The sequence below is a fragment of the Microcaecilia unicolor genome, chromosome 1, assembly GCF_901765095.1.
Source record: "Microcaecilia unicolor chromosome 1, aMicUni1.1, whole genome shotgun sequence".
Lineage (NCBI taxonomy): Eukaryota > Metazoa > Chordata > Amphibia > Gymnophiona > Siphonopidae > Microcaecilia > Microcaecilia unicolor.
The window spans coordinates 186411376-186431130 of NC_044031.1; the positions used below are offsets into that span (position 1 = coordinate 186411376).

Consider the following 19755-nt stretch of genomic DNA (forward strand, 5'->3'; position numbering starts at 1 on the left):
CCCACCTTCTGCTGTTATGCAGGACTGCTTCAGCCTTTCATTTTCTGTAGAACTAGTCAGATAGGCATTTTCCATGTTATGTCACTTTGGTATACCAGTTAGCATTTTGATATATTTTTTTTATTTTAAGCTTTTATCTTCGAGTCATGTCGCTGTCATGCACTGCTTTTCCTAATAGAGCTTTAGTTAGGTTTTTCAGACATTTTTTTGTTTCCTTTAATGTTGTTTTTTTTTTTACTTACTGCTCTGTAATCTTTATTGAGGCCTTGAGCTCCCTAGCTAGGTAACTTTTCATCATCAAGTTGTTTGAATTTACTGCAGCTGTTTTTCCAGGCAAAATGTTGCAAAAGAGAGACCTCAGCAGCTTCAAAATGTAACATTACAGATACCCATAAATGTTGGCTGCAGTATCTGAGACCCAACCATGAGCACTCTTGTTGTAAATAATATTCACAGATGTCAAGAGAGGGATTTGTAATTGTGAAAACAGTGCAAATGGATTTTTTTGCATAGAGAAGACCAATCCATAGACTTCAGCTTTGGAAACCTCTATCTCCATTGGTCCCAAAAAAATTGGATGCTGCATCGGTATCGAGCACTTCTTGATCATCTTCGGCATTGAGCATCAGCATAGGCCATTAGGACCAATCATCATTGGATTTCCACCCGAAGAAAGGGAAGGCTTCATCCTCATCTTCATTGTTGAGAGACCATGTTCTCTCAACAGTGATACTGGAAGCTAGGTGGAGACTAGTGCATATCAGCATTGTGCCTCTTTGGAGTGAAGTGCTTAGAGCACCAAGGTCACTGGGGTCTTTGAAGTGCCCACAGTGTGAGAGCCACTCATTCTCCAGGACATCAGAGTGGGTGAACCCTCTTAAGGAGCAAAGACCCTGATTCTGATACACCCTGGTAGCTCAGGAGGATGTGGCTACATCCTACTGCTCTTCTCTCATCTTTGTCAATGATAGTTTTTGAGGAGGAGAGAATGAAGTGCTTCTTTGTTTGATGTGATGCTGCAACTTCAACATCAATGTCAAGGTGAGACTATCCAGTCAATCCTTGAAACCGATGCGCTTGCCTGACTGTGAGACATCAGCATCAAGATTTCAAAGGGTATTGAGGTCATTGCCAGCCTCACTGGTCTCAGTTTTGAGTCCCATCAGGGGAGGAAGCTTCTCTTGGTCATTGGAAATTATCAGTTTCTCAGTACCCACACTGAACGCCTGACCACAAAGTCATTAGATTGAGACAGAGACTCACTCTTTTCCTTTAGAGTATTTGTCTGAATCTGAGTGACCCTAGAACTCTGAGCCAGAAATTTTCTCTGACGAGGGCTCACCTGCCTTACCATCAGATCCCATTCCTTCTCATGAGAGAAGAAAACCCAGGGCAGAACCATTGGATATCCTCTAATTCCTCAACACTCTCCCCCTTCACCCATTGAAACTGTGATAGTTCTAGCTCACAGAATCCTGAAGAACATTTCAGGTAAGAATGTGGATGAGCACTCTTTGTACCTCCTATAAACAAGAAGGACAGCTCAATGTAGTGTCCAGAAGGCTTCCAGATTTGAGAAGCAACAGCCTTCTCATTTCATGATGGTATAATCTGTTCTTAAGAGCTAGCGGTGCCAAGATTCACTCCTCAATGCCTCAAGGTAGCAAAGCTTGGACATGGGGTTGGAAGAAATTTTTTTCAGACTGTTATTCTCACGTCACGAACAGCATCCTAGGCTATACTTAGAGACATTTTGTACATTGTAACTGAGTTTGCCAACATTCTCTATAAAAGGTGTTGGAGGATATACATATAGAAGATCCTCTCCCCAGTTAGGAGGAAAACATCTGAGGCTAGTTTGCCATGTTTCCCTATTCTGGAGCAGAACAGGTAGCTTCCTGTTGTAAGATGACCACTCGTGTAACTGTAGTATTTGATTCAGTTTGTCTGCCAGATATTTGACCCATTCTGCATCCCATGAGAGATGGCCCTGTTCAACATCATGCCAGTCTACCAACATGGGAAGTAGGATCCTGTCCCTCCCTGCTTGTTGACATAGCACATGGCTACTTGAGTGTCAAACTGAATGAAAATAATTCTAATGGCCAACTGATTTTTGAAAGCCTTTAAAGCTTGCCACATTATTCTTAGACCCAGGAAAACTATCTGGTGGTGATTCTCCTGGGAGGACCATAGTCCCTTAGTATGGGGTCCATCTACATGAGCTCTCCAGATCAGTTTGTGCACATCTATCATGAACACAACTTAAACTGGGGTAATTTGGAAGGTGACTCCTTTTGTCAGATTGGATTAACTGTTCGCCAGGACAGAGAGGTCTGATGACAGAAATGACTTCTTGAAGAGATCCTCTTAGTCTATGTCTTCTAAGACCATTGAGTTTGTGTCAAATTGAGATGTGCCAAGGGAGTTATATGCACTATTGTTGCCATGTAGCCCAACATCCTCTTTATTTGCCCTATAGATTCACCTGAAATTCCTCTTCTATGAACAACAGGTTGGTTATACTTTGTTGTGGAAGAAAGGCTGATGCATGAGTCATGTCTAGCAGGGCTCCTATGAATTCCAGTTATTATGATGAGCTTAGATGAGACTTGGAGTAGTTTATTATGAGCCCTAACAACTCCAGCATTTGAATGGTTCTGCACGCTGGACTTTCTTCTCCTTCTCATGTTGTTCTCTTTACCAGCCAGTAACCCAAACAGGGAAACACATGCACACCCGTTCCGAATAGATACACAATTACAACTGCAAGGTATGTGAGCACTTGAGGTGCTGACATGAGGCCAAAAGGCAGTCTGCACTACTAGAATTAGTGTCTTTGGCTTCCAGGAGAAGAGTTTCCATGAGAAGGTTGTACAGTTTTAAATGGAAGAGGTTTGCCATCTGGCGTGATTGAAATGACTTAGATCCTTTTTCTTGTCTCACACAAAAACTGCTTGAATACCTTCTATCAGAGTTGGATTTAAATACCAACTCCATTAGTATACTTCATAATGCACCTGACACATATCATCAATATGAAGCAAATTACTTCTCTATGCAGCCTTTAGTTGTATAATTTGTGTAGGGCTTGTCTCTGTTGAAGCCTCCCATCAAGCTTTGCACAGTATCTTGGGTTCCTAACATTGTTTTAATCCAGCTGATGAAAGCTCCTTTTGAGCCTCTATACATCTGTAAGCTGACCTGGATGTTCTTGTTATTGGTGGCACTTGACAGTAACTTCAGCTTGCAGGGAAAGTGAGCTCAAGGCTCTAGTAACTGATCCATCTTACATTTTACAATAGAAGGGTTCTGCACATATCCAACGTTCCTTCCTAAGATAGTGTCAGATTTCCATCTTAATCGGTCTGTCCTCCTACCAATACTTTTGTAGACCTCATGCCCACAGAAAAGAAAGTACAGTGCATGTACTGGATTGCAAAAGAGCCTTGGACTTCTATCTAGAATGGACAAAAGACCATAGAAAGTCTACCCAGCTGTTCATTTTGACCCATACAAAATGGGGCAAACACACACACTTCAATTGGTAGCAAACTGCATCTCTTTCACTTATTCAAAAGTAGTTCTGACTCTTGAGGGTCATGAAGGAGCTTATAATGTCAGAGCATTGGTAGCCCACTTGAATTCAGCAGCTATGGAGGAGATTTGCAAATCTGTGACATGGACACTATTGCTTAGAACAAGACTCTTGATGTAACAGTAATTTGGCCGGACGGTCCTCCAGAATCTATTTGGAGATTAGAATCAAACTCACCCCACTAAATGCATTTCTTTCAGTTTGCAAGCTACCTGTTCTCCCCCCTTTTTGGGGGGGAGGGGAGGAACTGCATGTTGCCAGGGAAAAAAATTCTGTTTGTGTGTCTGTCTGTTGTGACACACATCTTTCCCCTTTTCTCATTGAAGGCAATCTGTAGCTGAGCATCCCATCATCCCATGCTATGAGAACTTAGTATCCTGCTTGTCCTCAGAGTAAACAAGTTACTTACCTGCAGCAGGTATTCTCTGTAGACAGCAGGATACAACTTCTCATACACTCCCACCTCTCCAAGGAGTTGTATACTATGTTAAACTAAGCTGTAAAGTAGACTGAAATGGTTGAATGCATCTGTGGCAGGTGGGAAGTGGTACACATGTTGGTGGACCTGCTCAAAAGTTCAAGAAAACCTAGGCTAGAATAGTGTTTCTGCATCGGGCTCTATCAGTATGTCACCCATATTATGAGGATTTATGTCATGTTGTCCACAGAGAACACCTGCAACAGGTTATTACCTTGAGTATATGTGTTGATTTGTTTCTTTTTTTTTTGTCAGCCACATATCCACTTAGTTGCAGCCATTGAAAGTAGACCTGCAGTTCTTCGTTCACTGTCTTCCCTTTCTCTGCACTGCTAATACAAAATGCTTCTGTCTTTTCTCTTGTTTCCTTCCCCCTCCCATGTTTTAACACTTCTGACTTCCCATGTTTTAACACTTCTGACTTCCTCTTTACCTTCTATACTTGTTTTGTGACTCTTGCAACAATTTAATTTATATTTTGTCTTTCTAAGCCCATAGTATGTCATTCAATGCTCAATATATACTTCTCACCCTTCTTTTCTCCACCTTTGTCCTGAGGCACATTATTTCATATTTCCACTTTTTTTTCACTGCATATCCCTCTCCTGGTCAATATTTTAAAAATTTGTAATGGCCACTTATTTTCCTCTTGGTGCCTTCTCAGTATTTTTACTTTTGTAATAGTTGTATAAATAGCCTTTCACTAGCTAGGGCTTGGTATTTTGTTTTATTATTTCTTATAATATATTACACCAATTTTCTCTGTTGACAAGCAGGAAGAATCACCCACACAAGCTGGTGGTGTCATTTGACGGCACCAGTACCGAGCGGTGCTCTCAGAACTCAGAAACAACAATAAAAAATGGGAGCTTGCATGTTCCTTGCCATGTATCATGCCACTGCAGTGGCACTTCAGTTTTTCTTTTCCACTTTGCTTAAAGGATTTATCTAAACGAGCTCTCACCTACAATGTTAGTGTCTAAAATTTGTTCTGTCTTTTTCCTTTGGATTTTTACCCTTAAAAGAAAAAGCCCCCCCTTTTTTTCTCTTGACTTTCTTACAGTGTCATTGAGTTCAACTGGCTGACCTCCTTCCCTTTTATTTTGTCCTACTTGTAGTAGGGAAATGGTCATATAAGATGGTTATATCTGCCTGCTTTGCTATGGGCTGATAAATAACAAGGAAAATTGTTATAACTGCAGCAGGATGTAGCCCCAGACCTACACCATCAAAAGAAGAATATTTTAATATGAGGATATCAGATACCCCGAAATTCTTTTAAAATTAGCAAAAGTAGTAGCTGGCAGCTTTTTTTCAGGCAGTACACTCCAGTACTGAGTTCTAACACTTTTTTTCATAATCTTCCAAGAATATCTCACAGTCTCCCTCAATTACACAATTTAGCTGCAGCAACCTCAGCTCTTCATTTTCTACAGGGCCAGTAACTGATTTCATTCTTGCCTTAGAGTCAATGTGAGAGAAACAGGCATATAGCTCTATTTTCAGGGCAAAAAAACATGATCCCAGTACTGCCTTCCCAAAACTGGCTATGCAACTTAAAAAAAAAAAAAAACAGAATAGGTGATGCAGGAGCTGCTGCTCAGGGGTTTGGTATTGGAATGAATGACCAGCCCAGCAGATGAAAAGCCTGGGCCTCACTTGCCAATGATCCAAACAACATGACAGTAATATCCTACCTCAGTGGTGATACGTCTCTGTGGAAGCACCCTCCCAGCACATGTCCCCATTACAGAACTTGTCCACCAGTCATTTTCTATGGACTCTTCACTAGTATTTGTGTACCTTCCATCTTCTTTTCATTCAGCTGGAAGAATTTGTAAAAAAGCACTGTCTTGCATAATTTTATACAGAAGTCGGAAAGCACTGTGTGTTAGGGATGCACAGTTTGAAAGGAAATAAGAAATGTTATTGGCATTTTCTATTTCATTACATTTTTGAAACAGAAGAAAAAGAAATTAAATGTTTGTTTTGGTTGCCATTTTGTTTTCAGAAATCAGGCTGCTAGAGCTTTCTCCAGTCCCTCCTCTGCCGTAAGGCTCCTGCCACCTTAAATCACACTCAGTGGAGCGGCTGATGATGATCAATGAATATTGGTGTTAACTGGCCATTTTGAAAATGAGCAGGAGAGTCAGGGGAGAGGGGGGGAGCTGGCAGCTATGCGAGTGTCGTGCCCACGTAGGTAACTGGGTTACCGCCTGACACTGAATTTCCAGGGCTATTTTAGCCAAGAACCATCGACATTTAAAAAAAAAAATCAGTTTAATTTAAAACAAATGTTGATCACCACTGGCCAAATACTGACCAGATAGATGCTAAAAGGTAAGGGGGGAGAAGATCACAGATAAAGTAAAATTTGTGACAGTATAGTATAGAGCAGGAGAGGGCAACCACAGTCCTCGAGGGCCACAACCCAGTTGGGTTTCGAAGATTTCCATACTGATATGCATGAAATCTATTGCATACAGTGGAAGCGGTACATGCAAACCAATCTCATGCATATTCATTGTGGAAAACCCAACTGGGTTGTCTCTCTGTAGGACCATGGTTGCCCACCCCTGGTATAGAGATACAAAGGGGCAAAGTGGGGTAGATCAGGTGGTCTTTTTCTGCTAACATATATTTTCTTTATTCAGCATCATGCACGCTACTCACTAGGCCTCTTCCTTGAGACTGGAATTAAATTAAAATTACAAAAGACACTTACACCTGCAAAGTCCCATAAGAGTGCCATGCGATTTACAATAAAAAAAAAATAAGCTAGGCATTCCCAAGGGTCTACATTATAGACTATGAGTTCCAAAGACTATCAAGTTTCATATTCAATATGATCTTACATAAACAATTATGCTCAACTACGTCTAGCTAGAGAATAAGATGTAATGTAATATTGTTTACTGTATACTGAACAGTTTCACTGTAAGTTATTACTAATATTAGCTAATCTTTTGATAACATACTGTTAAATGTAAACCGCTTAGAACTTGTCGGTAAAGCGGGTTATAAATGCCAAATTAAATTAAAAAGATTCATTTTAAGAGCTTTTCTAAACAGTCTATATTGAGTTAATATTCTAGTATCCAAAGGAAGAGTGTTCTACCATTTAGCAGATTGAAATGAGAGCAAGCCATTATAAAACAGTTCTATAAATTATATATGTAGGACTAGGATATTGCAGTAATAGTGGAAGTCTATCAGATGAAGCTCCATTTCTTGAGCAAAATTGACAAGATCTAACGAATATTCTGGGGCTGATCCGTGCAAGATGGTAAAAGTCATAGTGCACACTTTAAATACAGTACAGGCCCTAGCAGGGAGCCAGTGAAGTCTCAACAACAGTGGAGAGGCTGACTCAAATTTATATGAGCTACAAATAAGTCTGGCTGCAGTGTTCTGAAATGTCTGTAATCGTTTTAGCAGTCCTTCGGATAAACCCACAAATATGGCATTACAGTAGTCCATCTGCGACAGAAATAAATATTGCACTATGGATCTAAAGGCACTGAAATTCAAGCTTGATCTTATCCTTCTCAGTTTTTTCATAGTATGAAAGCCTTTCGTAATCACTTGATTTACATGAGGTTCAAAAGTCAGACGTTCATCAAAGACAACCCTAAGATCTTTTGTTTTTTTCTCTAATTTAAATGTTATATTGTTAACAGCTGGAACTATTTCCCTAAAAGGCTTGAAAGAATTACCTAAAACAAGAAAGTTTGTTTTATCATGACTTAATTTTAGCCTAAATGGTGAAGTCCAACTACTGTGAATGCCAATCCTGTGTTCTATTTCTTGAATAATTTCAGATTTAAAAAATCCAGTAAACTGAATGATCACCGTAACATCATCTGCATAAATATAGGATTGAAAACTGGCTTCAGAAAGTTTAATAGCTAGCTGTGACATTAGAACACTACCATTTTTTCTCTTAAGATTTCCCCATATGGTGTTAAATCTGCCAGCTGAGCATGCTTCCACTGACAGGATCTTTTACACATATGCAAAACAGGGAATCTCAGCTCAAACCACGTTGATGCTTGGCATATTGCAATATATCAAAAATAAATAAGCTTAAATATAAACAGTGGATAATGTGAAATATAGAATTGCTAAAAGAGAACTCGTACTGTTTCCTGCTATATTTGCATATACCTGGTTTGATAAAAAGCCAGGTTTTTTGCTTTAACCATAGTAGGGCGGACCTCAGGAAAATGGCTGTATAGCAAATAAGACCATGGATGTGGGATCCTGTGGATTTTGGAGTATTCTGTAAAATCCTAAACAAAGCACATGGCATGTCCGTGACCTAACATCTGTCTAGCAAAGGCATGTATCTGTCTTGAAATTTACAGTGTATTCCGTTGGAAGACAGAGTTTAAATAGATCATACAATGACAGAACTCTGAATGTTGTATTTACTGCTATTTCTGTGTAGATAGGTCTGCTGCACTTGCAGCCTGGATAATATCACCATTTATGAGTGTCTGAAAATCTTATTCAGCTTGCTTTCACATGAGATGACCATTTATGCCTCTCAGAGTTTGATCTCTGCTTGAGATGTAGTAGTCTAGGTTAGGGGTTCTCAACCCAGACATTTCTGCACACTAAGCCTGTCTGCTTTTCAAGATATTCACGATGAATATGCATGAGATCGATTTGCATACAATACTTCTATTTTATGTAAATAGATTTTATGCATATTCATTGTGGATATCCTTAAAGCCTGACTAGCTTGGTGTGTCCCAAGGATTGGGTTGAGAACCCCTGGTCTAGCCAGTCTGTGTCGAAAAGCTTTCAATTTACCATAGTCTCCAGATCTAACTAGAACTAAAAAGAGACAGTTATTTTTCAGTATGATGTTCAGGGTTTGGCTATGTTTGACTTTTGCACCTTTAGCTTAATTATATGCCTGTTGTTTGTTTTTGTTTTTTTGTTCTGTTTTTTTTTTTAAGTACTAACCCAGCATACCATGAGCTGCTCTTAACCGTACTATGGTATGGAGTTGTCCATACTTCAGCACTTGTTCGGTGCACTGCTGCTAGAATGTTTGAGGTAAGTGCAGGCTTTTATCAGTAATTCATTAACAAAGTCCTAATTGCCATGTGCTGTGCAGGAGTGGGGTGTTGAATTCCAGTTTATAGTAAATATCATTTTTGTTAAATTAATGTTTAATCATGTGAAGAGTTTGTGTACTGAGCGATGGAGCAGAAAACTACTTTATACTTTAAAATTTATTGACACATTTTGTTTTGAGTAATTTACTTCTCATGACATTAGGTGGTGTGGACTGATTGTGAAATGATGCTTCATCATCAGCCACTTTTAAGGTTTTATACCATAACTTAGCTTTTCTCTGTTCTGCTGCTGTCTTCAGTATTCAATTCAATCACTGCATGCTTATGGTTCAATAATTTCCACTTGTGGAAACTACTTAAATTCTGGATTCAGTGTTCAAATCAGGTATCTGGATTTTAATAGTTGACCATAACTACAATTTAAAAATTTTAAAAAAAAAAAACAGCAATACATAGGGCCTAGTTCATTGTAGCAGTAGATTTCCAAAGCACTCTGTCAGAGGAGGTGTTGAACAGTATAATTTATTGTCAAGACTTTAATCTGGCAGCTTCACTTTTCATAACATATTTTAATAATTTATGCATAAGCTTTCAAAAGCTTTACAAGCATTAACACAGGAATGTACATCCATTAGAAATACAAAGTATACTAAGAGCAAACATATTTTTAAAAAAGGAGTATATTTCTCTATAAGCCCACAATCAAAATGAGAGCAACCATTAGGAAAAAGAGACATCTCAGTAATACACTATTCATAAAACATTTTATAAACCTGGAATTATGTGAAAATCCAGGAACTGTAGCACCAAGGGGCCAATTTATTAAGCTGCATTAGCTATCTAGCTCGGGAATTACTGTGCACTAAAAGTGTATGCTAATTTCCACGTTAAACAGCTAATGCAGAAAATGGCATTTGGGGTTAGAGAATGAGCAGGGACTACCTTATTTAATGTAGCAGATAATGCAAACCTGTTAGTATTACCTCAAGAGGTATAGCTAACTTCATTGCACTTTACTCCGTTCTACAGTTAATCATGGTAGTGACATGGTGGTCCTCCCAGAAAGACTGAGAAATCTCCCAACAATTTTTGTGGTCATTTTGCAGTTAGTATGCATTAATTTTGGCAGTTATCACACAGTAAATACAAAACCTTACAACACTTTAGTAAATTGGAGCATTTTAGTAAGGGAAACTGATTCTGAAACAAATTTTGACAAGAAAGACTGAGGAATGAGCAGTTCTGATAAGCTGCAGCTGAGCATAATGATACACCCATTAATTTCGGAGTTGATATTCAACCACAGATACACACCCATCCAGGAAAAGAACAAAAACCTCTCGACATTATGATGGTCATTTCCAAAACAGACGGACTCCTCAAAATGCGTAGAAAAAATTTTGTCTGCTAAAAATATCCAAATCCCAATTTCGGAAAATCAGAAATAGCAAGGGGATGTGTTTTGGGCAGGACTAGAGACGGCTCAAAAGTAGTACATCCAACAGCAATTTTCAAACGGGAAGAAACATCTGTGTCTCTAAAGGATGTTTTTATCTAGACCTGTTTGTCATGTCCAAGTTAAAAAAAAAAAAAAAGGTGCTCTGATTGAGCAGTGAGCAGCTGACCACTGGAAGGATTAAAGCACGACCCCACATGAATCCCCCAGTGGTTGCTGTCTTCCCCCCATCTTTGAAAGTGAAACCATAAAGGAAAACCAGGCTCTGTCACCTGTAGATATTATGGCCATTTTGAACAAAGCGGCAAGCAGGTCAAAGGAGTAGCCTTGTGGTAAATGCAATGGACTCTAAACCAAGGGAGATGGGTTCACATTCCACTGTAATTCTATTTTTTTTTCTGGGGCTCCCTCCAGGAACAGTTAAATAAGTAGTACCTAGAGAAACAGGACACCTCCAAGCCTGAAGGCTATTGAAGTGGTGTACATTCAGGTACAGTAGGTATTTTTGTATTGTTGGTTTACAGTCCACTTCCCTAACCATTAGGCTATTCCTCTGTTCTGGAAGGATTTCTGTGTGGCCATTTTCATAAAAATGCTGCTAGACAGACATCCTTGTGCCTTGTTTTCCACCATTTATAATTTAAATGTTTCAGTTTAAAAAGTGGTTGTTCAGGATGGACATCTCCAGCATAAGGGCATCCTTCTCATGTATTTTTGAACAGGAAACAGCAACATTTTTTCTGTTCGGAAATGGCTAAGATAGATGTGGGGTGGGTTTGGGGGGGAGTCATTTTATGCTAGACTTTTGGAGGGGGGTTGACACTTGGAAGTCATTTTGAAAATTCCCCTCCACAGGTGTACCAAAGTGCCATGTTAAATCTGTAGATAGTGTCCCAGCAAGAGTGTTTTTTCTAAATCTTCAAGAATCTGTTTATTACCTGATACTGACAGTGTATGATACATATAATACAGCAGCTCGTGCAGCAGAATGATTAAATTGTCATTCAGCTGTGTGTACTAATACTGTCAAATTAAAGCAAAGGCATATTAGTTGAGAGATTTCTATAACTGAACATCCTAGCATGCTTTTCAGTATTAAGTAAATAGAGTACCACACTAGCAGAACACCCATTCGTTCATTATTTGTCAACTTTTTTAGCCCATATTTTCACAGTCTGCAGCAATTTGCAACTCTGTTCATACATGGGTGAAATAAAGTATAATCTCAAGTTGTTCTGTAATACTTTCATTTCTTTAACTTTTGTATTTGTTCTTAGGTTACATAGTACTGTTTTTGTATGTATTTAATATCTGTCCATGTTTATGTGATTACTGAAGTTTATTATTATTCCTGGATCTGATCTGAACACTGTCTCCATGTACTGGTTCCAAGTTAATTGTGCTTTGTTGGCCTATGTGAGTTGGATTTGTGTGCACATTGATAAAGGGGTTACAACCAAAGAAGATGAATAAGTGAGCGTTTAAAACTTAATCTTACTGGATAAAATGTTTCAGACTATGCCCTGTATACTGTCTGAAACTTAAGGTTTTCTTTGTAAGTCACCGTATAGTATTACAGTATTTCTTACCATATTAAGGATAGGTATTCAAAATATAGTTGCCTGTGTTATCTTTGGAGGGAAAAAGTGGGACCACGTTTTAATAGTACTAGAAAATTTCCACTGGCTCCCAAGTTCAGGATTCAATTTAGATTGTTGGTTCTAATGTGTTTTTATTTATGAAATTTTACAGTATAGCTTCAAATCACTTGATAAAAAAGGGAAACTACAGTTAACATTTCTAAAGTTATTATCAGGCTCGTTTTCGAAAGAGATGGACATCCATCTCGCGACATAAATCGGAACATGGACGTCCATCTCCTAGAGACGTCCAAATCGGTATAATCGAAACCCGATTTTGGACATCTCCAACTGCAGTCCGTCGCAAGGATGTCCAAATTTCAAGGGGGCGTGTCGGAGACGTGGTGAAGGCGGGACTTGGGCGTGCCTAAGACTTGGACGTCTTTGAGCCATAATCAAAAAAAGCAGGGACGTCCTAAAGAAAAACGTGGATGTTTTCACCCGGATGTGTGTTTTTTGTTTACGAATAAGGCGCAAAAAGGTGACCAGATGACCTCCCGTTATTCAGTGGTCACTTACCCCCTCCCACCCTCGGAAAACATCTTTAAAAATATGTCGTGCCAGCCTCAGATGTCATACTCAGGTCCATGACAGCGCATGCAGGTCCCTGGAGCAGTTTTAGTGGGTGCAGTGCACTTCAGACAGATGGACCCAGGCCCATACTCCCCCACCTGTTACGTTTGTGGAAGAAACAGCGAACCCTCCAAAACCCACCACACCTAAATAAAAAATTAGCATTCTAAAAATAAAGGCTCAGAACTGTGTTCAGGAAAACAAAACTGACTGGTAAGCTAGCCCTGTTCATATCACCAGTCATTTTTTATTCCAGCTGTCAAGTTACATCTAAGCTATCCAAAGTGAGCTGGCCTTGACTGTGATCTGCATCGAGCAATAGTCTTCTATGCCTCTTTGGGGAAAAATAGATCTTATTCAAAGGAGGAACCACCTCTTTGGAGACATATATATAGATATAGATATATATAATCTCAGTAACAGAGCTTTTAAGTAACTCCTTAGGGGCCAAGGCAAGTACAATGGGAGAATTGAAAAAGTAAATTCAGTTACTAACTTGGTTCTCTGTGGTCTTGAGCTTACAGTGAAAGTCATATTCTTTATCAAGCCTGAGTTAAAACTTTAATTTCAGCAACATTTCCTTCTAAGACTCCAATCAGAACCTCTTGAACTGAATAGTATGAATCCTGAGTTTAGCTCAGGAACCTTGGTTCTGAAGACAAATCAGTAATACTAGCCTTAGATTGTGAAATCTGCTCATCGAGCCTAACAAAGGCAGACCACAAAGTGTCCAGTGTCACCATAAGAGGCTTATCCAGAGGAATTGCCCCAGTTGAGGGAAGAATAGGTATAATTTGCAGGGAAGAAGATGTAGCAAAACTTCAGTCCCAGATCTTCACCAGCGATCTCTCCTCCCATTCCTAGTGGCAGGACTTCACTATGATTAAGCCACTCACTGCAGTTTTTTTTCCAAGATCTGCCTCACCAACCACTGATTGTAATGGATTCCTACAGGGAAATACTACAGTGCCAGTCCCCTTAGTGCTCTGGATGGCACTTGTGCCTCAAAGCTACAACCTCAACACATGTATGCAGTTCATAATTTCCTGTAGAGAGTCCAGGGAACAGTCATGCAGGCAAACTCAAGGATACAGCATTCCTGAGTTGAGAGAATTCTCTTCCATGACTCAACAGTAGGCACCTCACTTATCATGAAATTATGAATTCATGGACAGATGCATTCCAACTAAAGCTTAATGCTGAAAAGACACAATGCCTAGTACTATCATCGCAGTATAATAAAATCAACTACACTAACATAAACACACCAAACTACAGTCTTCCGATTGCGGACACCCTGAAACTCTTAGGCGTAACTATTGATCGAAATCTTAATCTAGATAGTTATGTAAAAAATGTTCTCAAAAAAATGTTCTATGCAATGTGAAGGCTTAGAAGAGTGAAACCTTTCTTTCCAAGGGAGACATTCCACATGCTAGTGCAGTCACTGATACTGAGCCACTTGGATTATTGTAATTCCTTATATGCGGGATGCAAGGCACAAACTATTAAGAAACTCCAGACAACCCACAACACCGCAGCCAGATTGATATTCGGAAAGGCGAAAAGGAGAAAAACTGCATTGGCTTCCACTGACGGATCGAACTGCATTCAAGATTTGCACCCTGGTTCACAAAATTATTTACGGAGATGCCCCATCTTACATGTCAGACCTAATTGACTTACCAGAGAGAAATAACAAAAGTTCATCACGCACTTAAACCTTCACTATCCTAGCTGCAGAGGACTTAAGTACAAATCTATACATACATCTAGTTTTTCATACATTTGCACACAACTGTGGAATGATTTACCGATCAACATAAAAACAACACGCGACTTGACAACTTTCCGAAAATTACTGAAGACTTACTTATTCATAAAGACATACAAAAAAGATTCCACATAACGATTTGATTCCAGATACTACAAAACAACTATTATGGAACTCTTCTAACTTGTTTACTTTTTACATCCTCATTACTGATTATTATTATAGAATATTATATCTTGCCCTGATATCATTATGTTATGCTTTATCGTTTATCCACTTCTAATCCTGCATGATATACCTATGTGCCTTTATTTGTAATAATTTTGAAATTATTTTCCGTTAAAATGATTGCTATGATATTTTTATGCACCTTAGAGGCATATATTCAAAGCACTTAGCCTTCCAAAGTACCATAGAAACCTATGGAACTTTGGAAGGCTAAGTGCTTTGAAAATATGCCTCTTAGTTGCTTTACATTCTGAAATTCTTATTCTATTAATGTGAATATCGTTGTAACATTTTGTAAGCCACATTGAGCCTGCAAATAGGTGGGAAAGTGTGGGATATAAGTGCAGTAAAATAAATAAATCATGCTAAATCAGCCCTTTGTTTGCAGTGCCGAGCAGGACAGTGAGGGCCTTAAGGGAAGCACCTTCACTCTTCCTTTCCATTTTACCACACAGAAGGGAAAATCAAATGTATGGAAACCAAATTATTAAACTGTAAGCTTCCTAGACTAGCTTGCAGATAGCATCAAGGGGTCATCTTGACTCTGTCCTCAGTGTGATATATAAAGCGTATTATTTATTTATTTATTTGTTTATTAGGATTTGTTTACCACCTTTTTGAAGGAATTCACTTAAGGTGGTGTACAGTAGGAATAAATCAAACATAAGCAATAGACAATTACAGCAGTAAAGCATTCAAATAAGACAAAATATAGCATAGTGTACTACTTACAATGTCAACACAATACATAATAAAACATTATAGAGTAAGAGGAGTTAGAAAATAAGGGACTAATTTAAAGTGTGTTGCACATGAGATCAGAGAGGTGATTAAATATTATCTCAGCTAGGGTAAAAGTGGTTAAACATTTCCTGCTGCAGTATGTGCAGCCCGTGTCACTCCTTGTGTGTGAGACTATCAAGTTAGTTACTTCTTCCATTAAAGGCCTGGTTGAAGAGCCAAGCTTTCACCTGCATCCTGAAACAAAGATAGCCTTATGTTAAGTAAAGCCTTTCAAGGAGTCCATTCCAGAGTTTGGGGGCTACTCTGGAGAAGGCTTGCTTGCGGGTATCACATTGTGTAATGTCATTTTGTGATAGTAACTCTCTGCCCCTTGTACCTTAAGTGAGATGCTGATATACAATCACCTGGCTTTTGAGATTGGCAGGTAAAGCCCTTCTCAGATTTCCATCACTGAAATAGAGTACCAGAAAATGTGCCTTTTCTTATACTGCCCCCAAATCTGTGGCGCTTGTTCCCCAATGAAGTGTCTTTGCCTACTAGTCTCTTGGCCTTTAGAAGACAGTTAGATTTTTGTAGTGGTAGCAGTTAAAGAATCTGGTAATAATGGGCTCAATATTCAGCTGGCACCAGCATTGAATTGCCAGCTAATGCATAGCTGGTTAAGTGCAATATTCAGGACTTCACCCCGCTATAATTCACTGCATAATGATAGGACTGACATTTATGCGGTTCTATTTATGTGATCAAGCTGGCCGGTTAAGTGCTGAATATTGGCACTTAGCCAGTCAAGTGCCAACTTCATCCCCAGACTGCCCCCAAAATAGCCGGTTTTCAGTTTGGCACTAACTGGTTATTTTCAGCAGCACTAACTCTTTTAAGTACCACTGAAAATTAGCATTTAGCCCCAAACATTCTTTCACTTTCACATTCATTCATGTTTTTGTATATTGCTTAGACCTAATCAGTTTACAGTTTCATTTTTCAAGTACTGGATCTGTCCCTAGTGGGCTCATAATCTAAGTAGTACATTGTACTACTGTTGTTCCTGGGGCAGTGGAGGGTTAAGTGACTAGCCCGGGTCACATGGAGCTGCAGAAGGAATTGAACCCAGTTCCTCAGGTCTGCAACCCACTGCACTAACCATTGGGCCACTCCTCCACTCCAGGCGGCTTAACTGGCCGGGAGCAAATTACTTTGAATATCGACCCCAATGTATTTAGACAGGGGACCTACTTGTTTTATTACAGTAGTGTTTCCAGTTGAAAACATTGTATTTTGGTGGTATTTTGGTGGTTCTGTTCTTTTCCACATAAAGTCTGTGTCTCATTTGTTGTGGGACTTTGGGTTTAGCTCATATCTTTTCAGTACTAGCTCAAGGCCTGTTACATTCAGGTACAGTAGATGTTTCTGGGTTTATAATCTAATGGATTGTACTTTACTTTTAATTGTATTCAATTTTAATTTAAATCTTAGTTGCCATTAGTTTTTAACCGATCTTATTATAACAACTTTGTCCTCTTGCTGAAAAGGAAGGATAAGCAAAACAGCAATATATAGGAATTATATGAGAAAGGACCTTATTTGCAGCAGGACAAGCATGGTTATATTCATCATTCTGCTGATGGCAGACATTTACCATGTCCTCCAACAGAAGCACGAGTTTTGGACTGAAAATGTTTTTGCTTTGGTTTTAGTTAGACTTTTTGTGTTGTTTTTAATTTTATTTTTTTTATTAATATGATGAAAGGCTCTTTGTACTTTCTGGTACTCCAGCCATGCATTTTAAAGAGAGAAATGGCCTTGAGTAGGGAGATGTTCTTTATTACTTCAGGAATATTACTGATAATGGTAATTTCAGTATGAATTTGACTTGAAGCATGCTCAGATTGTTTATTTCTGTTGGATTAATAGTTATACTGTAGTTACAGTAATATTGGTCTCCTTGTTCTACAAAGTGGCAAACTTCAGTGTGTGGAAAGGCTACTTCCTCCAGGCCTTAGATTGGTAACACAAGACATGGCATGTGGGACTTTCCAAACATCAGTTCTGCACTGAGAAGAAAGGATGGCAAAATGCCAGCATTAAATTGTACCCTAATTATAGCTGAAAGAAGAAAAAGATGGGTTGAATTGAGGAATACTGAAATTAAATCTTAGTTTTTTATGTACGCTTGAAATGAATTATTAGAAATGTTCTGCTGGTTAGAAGTTTTTAATTTTAAATAGAAAAAAGGGAAACTGTTAATGAACTGGTGTTGCAAACCCTTTCTCTTAAATAAACTGTCAGTGGCAAATGCTAGAGGAAGCATTCTGTGTTCATGATCACTTAGTAGTCTAGCAGTGCCCAGGGCTTTGGAATGGAACAGAGGCTTGTGGTATTTAATGTGGTTTTGTGACCCAGCATATTGAGAACACTGATGAAATTAAAAAACTAACAACAACAAAAAACAAGCCTCCTTGATCCATTTTGAGAAATCCTGTGGCTTTTTTTTAAATTTTGGAATCTGTATACACAGATGTTTATAATTAATTTTATTTTTTAGTTTAAAATATTATCCCCTTTTGCTGATGATCTTGCTTGTCATGGAATTCCTACATCGATCCACCCATTAACATATAGAGAAAAGCTATTTTGATTTCAGTGTAGCACCCTCCCATCTTACACTCGGTGCAATCACCCCATGCTTGCCGGCCTGTGATCAAAATACAGACATGTGGGTTACCAGCAAGACTGTCTCAGTCTGACATTGCTTCATGGGATTGCACTGTCCCCTTGATCACATAACTCTTAAGAGTCATTTTAGAATGTGGAGGGAAATTTGGCCAACGAGAAACTAAAGATGACAACTGCCCAGACTGAGTATAGGTAAGAGAGAAGGTAAAGCAGTAGTACTGCCTGACTGCCTTTTTTAAGCCTGATGTACTCTGTTTACACAGTGGCTCGAGACCACCTACTCCTGTGACTACAGCACGGTTTGTCCCAGCCTATGCTTGGAGGAGTGTAGGGCAAAATACTAGAAGCCTTTTGGAATGGGAGTAACCCTTTTCACGCTATATGTGGGAGAAGAAGTTTATTTTGGACACTGTTACTGTGAGTCATCAGGCTCACTCAAGTTACTCCTCTGCTTCTTAGCAGAGCTTATGGATTATAACTAGATTTAAGTTCTGGGTTGTTTCCAGCTTTATGGTAATGAATCATACTCCAGGGGCAGAATGGGTCTCCTTTTGCATATCAGTTGAATTCTGTTTTATTATTTCTTATTATTGCATATATATTACACCCAGTCACTACAACAAATATGTATTCTTGAGTCATAATAAATTCATTTGCAATTTTAAAGTATACCAGATCTTGGTATCACTAAATATATGGTTATGTACATTATTCATAATTCATTGTTTAAGATCAGAATGTTACTAAAACAGGTTCATGCTGTATGTATGGCCTGTTAACAAGCAGGATGTGATTGAGCATGTAAGTGGGTGATGTCATTGGACAGTGCCAGGACAGAACAGCTATCTGATGGCTTAGAGCTAATATAAAGTTAAGAGCAGTGACAGCCCTGTTTGGGCTCAGAACATAAGCATTCTGAATGCAAGAACTGCAGGAGAATGTCTCTATCAGCCTGATAGGATTGCCTCTGCAATCATAACGCAGAAAAGACTCCTGCTTGCACAGAATGTGCAAAGATCAGTTGACTTTTACATTTCAGTAGATGCTCCTTTACTGATTTTTGCCTGTACTCGCCTGTGCAGTACAAGTGTGAGAAGGCAGAGCCATGGATCCTGATTTTTGCCTGTACTCGCCTGTGCAGTACAAGTGTGAGAAGGCAGAGCCATGGATCCTCCAGCTTGGTTCAAGGCTTGGCTGAGACTTCCAAACATCTAAAGATGCACAGTTCTCAACACAATACAGTTCTTAAGCCATATGCTATGGTAGTACAGAAATGCTGTCTCTTCAGTGCAGATGTCATGCAGGGCACTATGTATAAGTTCAAACAGGCACACATTCTTTCAGCACCAGACTTAAAAGCATTGGTAGAAGCACAAAGCTGATATATACCAATCTTCATCAGCACTGAAGATTCAGCTGTCTTCCAGCACAGACAATTGCTTCAGTGTAGACCAATGCAGATCATTTGGAACCTGATGAAAAGCCACAGCTGCTTCTGTGT

General features: G+C 39.1%; 1 protein-coding gene across 2 annotated transcripts in view; it reads left to right on the forward strand.

Moving 5' to 3' along the window:
• Window positions 1-19755, forward strand: part of RELCH (RAB11 binding and LisH domain, coiled-coil and HEAT repeat containing) — a 447561-nt gene that overhangs the window by 281495 nt on the left and 146311 nt on the right. For both annotated transcript variants that reach the window (XM_030203226.1, XM_030203234.1), the window contains exon 22: window positions 9044-9143. In XM_030203226.1, coding sequence (XP_030059086.1) covers window positions 9044-9143 — 100 coding nt within the window. The remainder of the gene's footprint in view (window positions 1-9043; window positions 9144-19755) is intronic.